Source organism: Sus scrofa, chromosome 5 (assembly GCF_054392235.1).
Source record: "Sus scrofa isolate SSC_HxYL_T2T_F1_AM1 chromosome 5, Sscrofa_HxYL_maternal_Yorkshire_Landrace_v2.0, whole genome shotgun sequence".
Lineage (NCBI taxonomy): Eukaryota > Metazoa > Chordata > Mammalia > Artiodactyla > Suidae > Sus > Sus scrofa.
Window position 1 is genome coordinate 6,783,279 of NC_139387.1, and position 12,541 is coordinate 6,795,819.

Genomic DNA, 12,541 nt, shown 5'->3' on the forward strand with positions numbered 1-12,541 from the left:
ACATGGCACCCCTTTCCAACCCACCTGCAGGAAGAAGCCACGCAGAGCCTGGAGCGTGGCATCTGAGAGGGTAGAGAGGTCAGCCAAAGCTGCGCCTTGCAGCACGTGACCCACCTCTTCACGAGAGAGGATGCTGCTGCTCCGGAACCGCACAAACTGGCCCAGGGAGAGAAACCCCAAATATGTAGTGATTCAGCGTCTCCTTTGTTCGCAGACATTTCCTGTGCCCCTGCCATGCTCAGCCCTGGGCTGGGGACACAGATCAAGCCCACAGAACCCTGCCTTCGAGGAGCTCAGAGCTGGTAGGCAAAGGTGGGGCTGTGTCATGGGAGAGTGAGGTAATAAGGAGGGCTGCCAGACCCCGAGAGCTGGCCCTGCCAACCCCTTCAGTCCCTCCACCTCCCCACCCTACCCCTCAGCCTCACACCTCACACTAGACTATGTGTGGTTACCCAGACACTCTATCATGTGCTCGTACACCTGCTGCTCTCACTTCAATATCTAGAATACTTTTCCTTCTCTCTGCCTATTAATCCTTTTAAGCCTCAGCTAAAATGTAACCTTCACAACTGAATGTTCTTTCACTTTATTAAAGAAATTCAGGGGAGTTCCTGTTGTGGCTCAGCGAGTTACAAACCCAACAAATATGTATAAAGTTGCGGATTCGACCCCTGGCCCCACTCAGTGGGTCTTAACGTTGCCATGAGCTGTGGTATAGGTCCCAGACGCAGCTCAGATCCCAAGTTGCTATGGCCGCGGCATAGGCCAGCAGCTGCAGCTCCAATTATTCGACCCCTAGCCTGGGAACTTCCATGTGCTGCAGGTGCAGCCCTTAAAAAAGAAAAAAAGGAAATTCAGGCATGAACGGAGTGCTTACTACATTCTTATTCACCTCTCCCTCCCAGCTCTGGGTTCTCACGCCAACCGCTGATTTATTCCGCTTCACTATCATGCACAGGCTTGCTGCTTTGTTGTTTACTTAGTGCGCACATACTGCATGCCAGGCACTTAGCACATCTTCTACTCTTTTATGACGAACATCATATTTTAACTAGTGGTTTCCCTGTGTATCTCCTTCTCTAGACTGAGGAACCTTTAAGGCAGAACATTTGGCTCATTGACATCTTTGGTACCTAGCATAGGAGCTGGCATGTGGCAAGGCCGCCTTGGTCAATGTTTCATGAGTGAGTGAATGAGAAAGAATGTCCAGGTCTTCTGAGCTAAGGAGATGTGGGCATTGAGAGGAATTCTCTAGCCAGGCCTCTTGCAGGGTGAAGGCCCACCCAGCCCTTCTACCTTCTTGGAGGATATTCTTCAGACCCTGAGACCATCCTTTCTGCACTTACCAGTGTCATGAGCCTCAAGATCTCAGGTCTTAGGAAGGAATTCTCTCCAGCATCCAGGAGGGTGAAGAGCAAAAAACGATTCCAGGGCTGGGAGGCCACATGAAGTGCTATGGGAAACACCGGTCACTCTGCGTTACTAACGCTGCTTTTCCAAAGGCCTTGGAATGTTGCCCAAGAGCACTTTCTCCTACTGGCTCAAAAATGGGTTGATCAGCTAAAGGCAGGGCATTGGATAAACTGACCCCAGGAGGTTTCTTTTTTTCCTGGGCTTCTATCAACCCATGCTGCTGGCTCAGGGAGACCATGTGTCCCTCTGTTTCAGGAGGTGGGCAACAGGAAGAGCTCTGCCACTTAAGAGCTTTGTGACCCTTGGCTGAGGCAACTTACTTGACATCCCTGAACCTCAGTGTCCTCATCTGTGTGATGGGCATGGTAGTGCCCTCACAGTATTGCTAAAAGAATTTCTAAAAAATGAGTGTGAATCATAGAACTGGGGATGGGAGTCTGGGGTGGGAGGGTGGCAGGTGCTGGCTGCCTCTAATCTTTGCTATGGGACCATCAGAGAGTGGGGAGAGTTTCTACCAACGTCTGGGCTCCGGGCATGCAGGTAGTCAAGCAAGGCCTCCAGGCAGCCAACACAGGCATGAGACAACAGAGGGTCCTTCTGCAAGAAACCACAAAAACCCACAGAAGTTCATGTCATGTTTTGCTACCAATGGGTTTTGGTGCCAACCAAGCAAAAAAATAAAATTGGTTTTCAAAACGATTTGGATTTCAGAATTTCAGATTTATGATTGTGGCTCTATAGGCTTAGGTCGCTGCTGTGGTGTGGGTTCGATCCCTGGCCTGGAAACTTTCATATGCCATGGATATATTAAAAAAAAAAAAAGAAATGTTTGTCCATTTTATCTCTCATCCACACACAAAGCCCAGTGCTTATACTAATGACTTACCTATGCTTAGAGACTTGTCTCAGAAAAGGATGGGCCCTGGGCCCATTAAGAGATTCACAGATTACAGACCCTGTAAGAGCTGCACAGTGTATCTAAGCCAGTGCATATAAATCTTTTTTTTTTTTTTAAAGCAGCAGAACTTTCTTTTTCTTTTTCTTTTTTGGCTGCCATGCAGTATGTGGAGTTCCCAGGCCAGCGATCAGATCCAGGCCATAGTTTTGACCTGTACCACAGCTGTGGCAACACTAGATCCTTTAACCTGCTGTGCAGGGCCAGGGATTGAACCCGGCCCTAGTTCATGATACTAGTCGAGTTTGTTACCACTGAGGCACCATGGGAACTCCTTTAATAAGCTTATGAAAAGAACTTATTATCATTAGCCTTTAGGGAAATGAAAATGAAAAACCACCTTGAGATATCACTATGCACTTACCAAGAGCTACTCTCCACTGGCAATAGCAAGTGTTGGCCAGGATGTGAAGCCACTGGGGTGCTCATGCACTTCGGATGGGAAGGCACGATGGTGCAGCCACTTTGGAAAACAGTGTGATGATTTCTTACAAAGTTAAACATACATTTACCATATGTGGTAGGCAGATAGTCCCATGACCTTTGCTTCCAGATGTTACTCCTGTGATTAGGTTACATTACATGGCAATCTAAACACACCAGTCTTTTAAAAGCAGCCTGTTTTCTCTGGCTGGAGGCAGAAGAGGAATCAGAGAGGACGTGTAAGAAGGACTCAGCGTGCAGTGCTGGTCTGAAGACAGAGGGGTCATGTGAGCAACTTTAAAGAGTTAAAAGGGCTACCCCACAGGAGAAATGGTTTTTTCCCAGATCTCCCAGATAAGCACTTAGCCCTGCCAGTATCTTGATTTCAGTCTTATGAGGCCTAAAGTAAAGAACCTGGTTGAGCCCATCCAGACTTTGGACAAAGGGAACGGTGAGATAATGAGTGCTGTGTTAAGCCATTAAGTTTGTGGTATGTTTTTGGATGGCCAGTAGGCACATGAAGAGATACTTAACTTCAGAGTTCTGTGGCACAGCAGGTTAAGGATCTGGTGTTGTCACTGTAACAGCTTGGGTCGCTGCTGTGGCATGGGTTCAATCCCTGGCCCAGAAACTTCCATATGCTGTGGGTATGTCCCCCCCCAAAAAAAAGATGCTCAACATCACTAATTGTTAGAGAAATGAAAATCAAAATTACAATGAGATACCACCTCATATTGGTCGGAATGGCCATCATTAAAAAATCTACAAATAACAAATGCTGCAGAGGGTGTGGAGACAAAGGAGCCCTCCTACACTGTTGGTAGGAATGTAAGTTAGCGCAACCACCATGGAAAACAGTACTGAGGCACCTCAGAAAACTAAAAATAGAATTACCGTATGATCTAGCAATCCCACTCCTGGGAATATATCCAGACAAAACTATACTTCAGAAAGATACATGTGCCCCGATGTTCACAGCAGCACTATTCACAATAGCCAAGACATGGAAACAACCTAAATGTCCATGGACAGAGGAATGGATCAAGAAGATGTGGTACATACACACAATGGGCAGTAAGTATAAGGGAATCTCCTGCCCCCCTCTCTATGTTCTGAATGTTAAAACAGGAACTTTGGCACTCTCAGAAACACTGGAGAGAAAGCATTTGCCCTTCTTCCTACCTCTAACTGGCTCCTCCTCACCCAAGGAGAGATTTATCTAATAGGTGAAATGTAAGCTTAACACCTACTAGGCCATCAGGGTGGGATTAAAATACTAAGGGTCATCCTTCCATGAACTCAAACCCTTAAGATCTTGGCCAGCTGGGTAAGTGTCCAACAAGGACATTATGGAAATGCAAATACAATTTCCCTGCCTATGGGCTTCTGCTCTGGCCTGGGGGAAGGAGGGTAATTCAAATACCCTTTTGGTCAGATTTGATAAAGCAAGTATAGTAAGATGTTAATGGTAGAATGGGGGTAGTGGGTATATGAGGGTTCACTGTAAAATTCATTCATCTTTGCTCTGTTTGAAAAATCTCAGACTTAAAAAAAAAAAAAAAAAAAAAAAAAAAAGGCCCAGGCAGTTCCTGTTGTGGTTCAGCAAGTTAAGAACCCAACATAGTTTCCATGAGGATGTATGTTCGATCCCTGCCCTCCCTTGGTGGGTGAAGGATCCTGTGTTGCTATTAACTGCCGTGTAGGTTGCAGATGTGGCTTGGATCTGGTGTTGCTGTGGCTGTGGTGTAGCCTGGCAGATGCAGCTCCAATTTGACCCCTAGCCCGGGCACTTCCATTTGCTGCAGATGTGGCCATAAAAAAGAAAAAAAAAAAAAGCCCACTCTCACCTTAAGTCCAACCTACATTCTACTACAGTATGTATCAGCAATAAAGCTGATTCTTTGTTTCGCATATGATTCCTGATATCCTAATTGGATTTGAACCCACAAGGGGAAGGAGGACACAAAGATTAACCCAGACCCAGTCCCTATCTCTGAGGAGCTCAAAGCCTGGGGAAGACTGATATGAAAATGGGAACTTAAAACAGAGAAAGAGAAATGCTACACAGGATAGAGGTTTGATCCACAAAGAGCACAGAGCTTTGTGCACAGAGGTGCTGGCAGGATAAGACTCAGCAGACACAGAGCCACACAGGCCCACTTCTGGAGCGTCAGCTATCTCTTTATACTCCCCCGCTTCCCACATCGTGCACAAGCCCAGTAGGGAACAGTCCTTGACCATCATCGCCCACAATCAACAGCCATATCAGATACGTGCTGTCACTACCTGGGCACCAAGTGGAGTCTACTCAAATCAAGGCCCCCACGTTCATCCCAGGAAGTCTCTGAAACCTCTCTCACTCATTTGCCAGCTGCCCTCACTTCTCTCTTCTTGCTCCGTAATGCCTCGCCATCAGATCAGACCACGTGGGTCTGGGACCATCTGTCCTGGGCAAGCTTCAAAGAGCAGGAAAAGAGAGTCCAAGTCTAGCATAAACATCTGGGGCCCTGGTCACCCTACAGTGACCAGCTCATATATGAAAATCACAGACAATAAGCTCCTTGAAAGAGAAGGAAGTCTCAGGAAATCATGGGTAGGAATGGGCCACAAGACCAGGAACAGGGAATGAGTGCGTATCACAGTACAAAATTGTGCAGCTGTCAAGATCGATCCCATCTCTGATGCCCCCTACCTCAGGGACCTTGGACAAGTTACTTGATATGTCCAGACCAGCCCAAGCATCTCTCCCAGAAAGACAGCCAGCCTCACAGTCACTCTGCACCAGCCTATAAGGTATGTACTGTGCTCCCACTGTGCAGTGCTCCCCTCTGGCCCAGCACTGACCAGACTGTATTATCACCTTTTTTTTTTTTTTTTGGTCTTTTTAGGGCCACACCCGCAGGATACAGTTTCCAGGCTAGGGGTCGAATTGGAGCTGCAGTTGCTGGCCTACACCACAGCCACAGCAACGTGGGATCTGAGCCATGTCTGTAACCTACACCAGAGCTCCCGACAACACCGGGTCCTTAACCCACTGAGCAAGGCCAAGGATTGAACCTGGGTACTGGTTGGGTTCGTTAACTGCTGAGCCACAAGAGGAACTCCTATCACCTCTTATTTATGTAGCACCATCCGCTGGCCCTGAAACTGTTAACTTCTCAAATGCAGAAATGTGATCTATTTTCATGCCTCCTCCACCTTTCAGAGCATATGATCACTGAATAAACAATGATCTCCAAGAATCCTCTAAGCTGTAAAACACAAACCCCTCTGAGGGGGACATCTGTTTTTGCTTGTCCAGGATCTATTCCTCCTTCATTTGAGAACAATTTTCTTTTGCAGAACCATTCCTCTCTTATGCTCAGTCCATGTGAGTTATGGAGGGCTGATCGCACGCACCAGCCTCCAGGAGAAGGCACCGACCCAAGCCAGGCGCATCAGAGCATCCCATGTTTCGGGCATAGTGATTGGCACCTTACCAAGCTAGGCTAATGCGACTACTAGGAAAGAGAAACTTTCTTTCTGCTGGAAGGATATAAGCCAGGAGCTGTTACTGGTCATCCTACCAAGCCATGACAATAAAGGTGACAGAGAGAAATGCAGATCCAAGAGATGGAGAGAGTTCCGATGACAGAGTCTGAGCTTCTGGAATCCCAGCTGTGCCTGAAGCCAGTAATGACCCTTGGACTTCTCAGTTGTTAGCCAAATTGAGTTTCACTTCTGTCACCATAACTTTAAAACCAATTAATGGCCATGGTGGAAATACCAAGCTCTTGACAGGCAAGCCACCTCTTCCTGCGGTCACCCTGGGAGAAGCAGACTTCACTGCCAGGGTCCCACTCAGTAAGGGCCTTACCTGCACCAGGAGGTTCTGGAGTCCAATGATCAGGGACAGCACTTGTGATGTTCCCAGTGGGGATAGGACAGTGTCCTCAGGGGCTGGCGGTGGCTGGGCCCCTGAGGGCAGTAGGGTCACCAGGGGAGAGGAGAAGCTTTGTTGCAGGGTTGTCCGCAGGAAGCATAAGATAGAAGCTGAAAGTACGAAACTCCTTAGACCCAGGTTCTGCCTCCTTCTCCACCTCCCTCCAAGCTCTGTCATAGGAGGAACACAATGCAATAATAGCGGGGTGACCACAGGCTGGTCTGGGTGGGGTGTTCCCACCTCAGAATCTAGGGGAAAGATTTTTCTTCTCTTGCTGGAGGCCCTTGGCCCCACACCTGAGAGCAGTGCAGCCTTTTTCTTTGGGAAGCTGAGGGCCTTCAATACTTGGTCCAGTTCCACAGAAAGCATCTGGTGAACCTGGCAGGGCAAGGGATAAAGGTATAACCCACATGCTCGGGGAGCTTGGGCAGAAAATAACGTGCCATAGTATCTCTTCCATCCACACACACATAGCCACTGCATCCAGAAGCACTCCCTCTGTAGAGGAAGCCACATAGTCTTGGTTTTAGGAGCTTGAGGAGGAAAATCAAGCCCATACTTCAGAAGGGCTGCTTCTCCCAAGTTGCTCATGTCCTCAGGGAGCTCCTGCACCAGGGAGTCTTCCCGCACCAGGGAGTCTTCCCCTCCAAGGAGTCTTCCCGCACCAGGGAGTCTTCCCGCACCAGGGAGTCCTCCCGCACCAGGGAGTCCTCCCGCACCAGGGAGTCCTCCCGCACCAGGGAGTCCTCCCCCGCCAGGCAGTCCTCCCCCGCCAGGCAGTCCTCCCCCGCCAGGCAGTCCTCCCCCTCCAGGGAGTCCTCCCCCGCCAGGGAGTCCTCCCCCACCAGGGAGTCTTCCCCCACCAGGGAGTCCTCCCCCGCCTCAGCTGTGGGTCTGTCTGCACCTCAGCCCACCATCCACTAACTCAGATTTTGGGTCAGATGGCCCAGAATCAAAATCCTGGCTCTGCCACTTTTCAGCTGTGTGGCTGTGGGCAATTCACTGCACTGCACCTCTCTCAGCCTGCCTTACTTCCTTCACCCATGAGATGGGGACGGCGGTGCCTGCCTCACTCCCTCTGCAGCTATTGTGAAGGTCAGTTAAGCATCAGCATCGTGAATGTGCTCCTTCATGTCAACACCATGACGGAGGGTTAGTTGAGGCTGCAGGTTCAAAGCTGGGAGAAGACTCTGCTCTCTTTGCCCAGAACATAAGCTGCCTCAAGGCAGCTTCTCCTCTACTTGGATCTATCAGTTTGGCACAAAGCAGTTCCTAAAATGCTTGTAAGCTGGTGGAAGCAGCAGTTTCTAGGCAGAAGAGTCAACTTGTATAATGGTATAGAGATGCCATGCTAACCTAAGATGTTCACTGAGGAAGCTGTGTGTGGAGGTCATATGGGAACTCTGTGCTATCTGCTCAATTTTCCATAAATCTAAAACTGTCCTAAAATAATGGCTATTAAAAATCAACCAAAAAATACATCTACTTGCAAAGTAGCATATACATATATAAATTTAAAAAAATCAACCAAAAATAAACAGACAAACAAAAAGGGATGGCAATGTGAAAGAGCAGGGCCGACTGGGAAAAGAGCTAACACTTGGTCAGAAGACAGGAACGGAGGGCAGGGTGGCAGGAAGTAAGGCTGCAGAGGGGCTTGTAGGAAGGGTCTCAGCAACCATGAGGAGAACAAAAAGGCGGCGAAGGAGTGTGGGCAGAGGGGAGGTGTGAACAGGCGACGATGTGGGCATAGGAGAGGGAGAGGAAGGGAGAGGCTGGGGGCCAGGAGACTGGGACTAGGCCACATTAGTGGTGAGGATGAATGATCAGGCCTGAACTAGGACAGAGGGGAGGACTTAGAGTCGGGGTAGTTAAGGAATTGGCTAGGTCTGCGCTGAGGGCCAGGGCAGAGCCAAGGACAAGGGGCAGGCTTCCTTCCACTCAGGCAGGTGGCTTCGGGGCTATGGGTGGGTGCAAGAGCCTCACTTAGAAAAGCAGAAGGAGTTCCTATCCTGAATTGACCCCACTGGCAACTACCTGAGGATCGGCTATAGTGCAGATTTGCCATAGCTTACTGCCCCCCTAGAGGCCAAACTTTGAAACTAACTTCGCTTCTGGGTTGTTTTTTTGTTTTTTGTTTTTTGTTTTTTTGTCTTTTTGTCATTTCTTGGGCCGCTCGGCAGCAATATGGAGGTTCCCAGGCTAGAGGTTGAATTGGAGCTACAGCCGCAGGCCTACGCCAGAGCCACAGCAACGGGGGATCTGAGCCGCATCTGCGACCTACACCACAGCTCACGGCAAAGTCGGATCCTTAACCCACTGAGCAAGGGCAGGGACCGAACCCGCAACTTCATGGTTCCCAGTCGGATTCGTTAACCACTGTGCCACAACAGGAACTCCAACTTCACTTCTGTACAAGTAACTATGTGCTTGGAACTAGACTGACACAGGGCTGGGCACAGTGCAAGGATACTGCAAAGGCTAGGAGATGATTTCTGTCTACCAGAGGCAGCCAGCCTTAGGTGGGAGACACCCGAATGTGAAGCAGTGCACAGAGGAGCTCGTGCTGGGCTCTAGGATGACAAGGTCATACAGGGAAGTGGCTGAGAGGAAAGGAGACGCTCTGTGGACATGTCCATGGCTCTCCTGTTCCCTGCAGCACCTTCTCAATCAGCCACATGACAGCTTACACAGGTGTGGCACTTCACAGTTTGCCTCCCACCCCTTCAAGGTCACAGGCTGGATTCTGCCTTCTTGTCCATTCTGATGTCCACTCCCCACAGTCCAGCCATGCAGTACCTCTCCACTCTTCAAATATATACACCAAGTCTTAAATTTGTGCAGCTTCAGGCCTGTGCTCACATCATCTTCGTTGCCTGGAGTGCCCTTCCGCACTATCTTTGCTCAGAACACTCTTACTTACCTTTCGAGGCTTTGCTTAAGGACCACAACACAAGTTCCCCAAGTGTGAGGTATAAGCTATACGCATTTTTTATTCCTCTGTTCCCAGAGGACGGCCTGGCATGGAGGTGATCCATATGTGCTAAACGGATTAACGTAAACTAACTGAACAACAGCCTTGCATGTTTTCTCTGTTTTGTAGGCAAGAAACTGAAGCTCGGAGTTAAATATCTTGCCAAGGTTACAGCTAATAAGCCACAAAGCTAGGACCAGAACTCAGGATCTTCAGCACTCCTCTGAGAGCCACGCAGACCCCAAAGCCACAGGCATTAGAGACTAACCTGCAGACCCCCACTGTGTTGCAGGGCAGAGAAGGAGGCAGTGAGCAGCCAGGCAGAGCAGAGGAGCGTGGTCCCAGGCGAGCCCTCCTCGGCCCAGGTGAGCGCCAGCATCTTCTCCAGAAGCTCTATCAGGGCTGTGTTGCTCAGGAGCACTGCAGCAGCTGTAGAGGGTCAGACAGGGCAGGGGACAAATAAGTTACACAGGACCCCAAGCTCACTGCCGCTGTGTCCTTAGTACCCAATGGGTGCTTCACATACACGGTGGATGGGCAAAAGGATCAGTCTGGGGCTCTAAGGATCCAAGTTTCACTTTGGAACCACAGGTTATTGGGACCAGAAGGAACCTTATGAACATCTGATCCAGCCACATACCCCCTTATCTATCTATCTATCTATCTATCTACCTACCTACCTATTTATTTATTTAGCTACACCTGTGGCATGCAGAACTTTCTGGGCCAGGGACGGAACCTGTGCCACAGCCGTGACAACACTGGATCCTTAATCTGCTAGGCCATCAGGAAACTCCATTATTTTTTGTTTTTTAAGCTGGAAAAACTGAGGGCAGCACAGGCCACAGCACTGCCCAGCTCCCTTCCTCTTCACTGCCCCAGCCTGGGCCCCAGCACCTCTTTTCTGACTGCCCAGCGTGGTCTGATGAAGGCTCCAGTACAGGAAGTTGAAGGAGGGCTGCAGGATGTCCGTGTCAGTGGGGCTGCATTTCCCACACAGCTTGCTCACTGCAAGAGACGAGAATCCCCAGGAGCCCCCATGCTCAGCACTCCATGGCTTTAACACACACCAGCACTCGCACTTCTTACAGATAATGGCCCTCAATGGGCTAATTTCAGATGTCAGTTTTGAGGACCAAGCACAAACTGTCCCTGATATTACCGCCAATGGAAAGAAACAGTGACAAACCTAAAGGCATGTTACATTGTCCTCTGAACAAACATCAGGCAAGCAGCCCACAGCTGCACATAGAGGGCATGTGGGCCATCTGCCACCACGAGCAGAAAGAAGACCCAGTCTCTTAACTGTCCCAGCAAGAGGGCACTCACCACCTTCCTAGGGGACCTCTGTAACCACAGATGTGCAGGTCCCTATACTTGCCATACTCACTTCCTCATATCACCTCCATCTGGCTAACTCCTTACCTCCTATTCGGCGATCAAGATTCAGCTCAAAGTTCAGTCCCCTCATGAAGCCTTCCTTAATCTCTCAAGGCAAGATTAAATGCCTCTTCATGGTCCCCAGCCCTTAAAGAGTTATTGGATGTAGAGTAGACATCTACAGAACACATCCCTTTCCTCCAGGAGTTGCCACTCCTTGCTCCCCTGCCCCCTAGATGTGAAATCTACCCAAGTCTCCCTTCACTTTTTTGGCAGCCACATCCCACCTGGCTTTACTTGGCTGATGGTCAACAAGACCTAGTCATACCCTCGCCCCTCACTGATCTCAAATAAAAGTACACAAGCGTTTTATGTAAATATATATTCATCTCACGTGTATGTTTCAGCCCATTACTCCTCCCTGTTAGAGGCCCTTTTTATGGCTGTTTTTGTCAAACACAGGCCTCCCTCCCAGCTGAGTGTCAGCCTTGACAGGATAAGAGAGGCCAGTGATGACCAACACCAAGGGGGGCCTGGTGGCCCTTCCAAGCCCGACAATGATCTACTCTTGAGAAGACGTGGGCTCCTGGCAGGGAAAAAATACCATCCACACCTATGGCCAGGGGACCTGAAAGTCAACAGGTAATGAAAACACACGATTTTTCCTATTAATTTCAACCTTTCCACAACAAATCTTCCTAAGGGCGCTGCCTATAAACAGAGAACTACATGAATGAGCAATAAAACGTCCTAACGTGGTTTGGAATGTGGGCAGAAAAGAGGTCTAAAGAACTGGATCGCCATGTCCTGAGCCAGCTGTGGGGTGAGGCAGAGAACCGAGCTCGTTCCAGGAGAAATGAATCTCCCTGGATCGTACACCTTGAGGGAATACTGTGAGCCAAGCAGCTGGCCCTGTACGTACATCACAGTTATGCCTCGCAGCAACCCTAAATCAGGTGCATGTTATTATTTTACTGATGAGGGACCAGAAGCTCACAGAGGCTAGGCGATCGCCCAAGGCTGCACAGCTAGGCGCTAAGCTGAGAACAAACACAGGCATTTCTGATTTTGGAGTGTGTCACACAATGACTTATTTTGTTGTTGTTTTTTTGTTTTCTAAACTTTCCCAGAGAGCAAGCAGAGAAAGATCTGGAAGGTCCCTTATCAAGAAGCCCACAGGAACAGATTGACCCACTAGCTTCTTCCAAAAGGATTAAAGGATGGAAGAAAGGAGCAAGACCAGCACGACTGAGGGAGGACCCATAGCACCCCCAGCCCCAGGCAGGTCCTCAGGCACTGTCCCAAGCAGCCAGGGCACCTTGGTGAAGGAGCTTCATGGCCATGCTGTCCAGTTCCTGCTCTGATTCGTTCCTCAGCTGCACTAAGGAGAGGAGGCTCAGCAGCAAAGGCAGGTTCCCCGAGGCTGTGAGGAACAAGGAGGGCTGGTCAGGGGCATTGATGATGAGATCAGCCC

At 49.4% G+C, this 12,541-nt stretch overlaps 1 protein-coding gene across 15 annotated transcripts in view; it reads right to left on the reverse strand.

The window, feature by feature from the left end:
- The window catches only part of MEI1 (meiotic double-stranded break formation protein 1), a 69,750-nt gene that overhangs the window by 1,255 nt on the left and 55,954 nt on the right, over window positions 1-12,541 (reverse strand). For 11 of the 15 annotated variants that reach the window (XR_014802956.1, XR_014802955.1, XM_084955186.1 and 8 more), the window contains 8 exons: window positions 12,386-12,490; window positions 10,585-10,695; window positions 9,956-10,116; window positions 7,010-7,091; window positions 6,648-6,823; window positions 1,929-2,010; window positions 1,347-1,453; window positions 25-156 (listed from right to left, as the gene is read on the reverse strand). Coding sequence is in view for 9 of the 15 variants with exons in the window: in XM_084955186.1 (XP_084811312.1) it covers window positions 25-156; window positions 1,347-1,453; window positions 1,929-2,010; window positions 6,648-6,823; window positions 7,010-7,091; window positions 9,956-10,116; window positions 10,585-10,695; window positions 12,386-12,490 (956 nt within the window). In the remaining 6 variants the exon portion in view is untranslated. Of the gene's footprint in view, window positions 1-24; window positions 157-1,346; window positions 1,454-1,928; window positions 2,011-6,647; window positions 6,824-6,953; window positions 7,092-9,955; window positions 10,117-10,584; window positions 10,696-12,385; window positions 12,491-12,541 lie in introns of all 15 variants that reach the window. The other 4 variants (XR_014802954.1, XR_014802957.1, XR_014802952.1 and 1 more) reach the window with 2 other exon arrangements.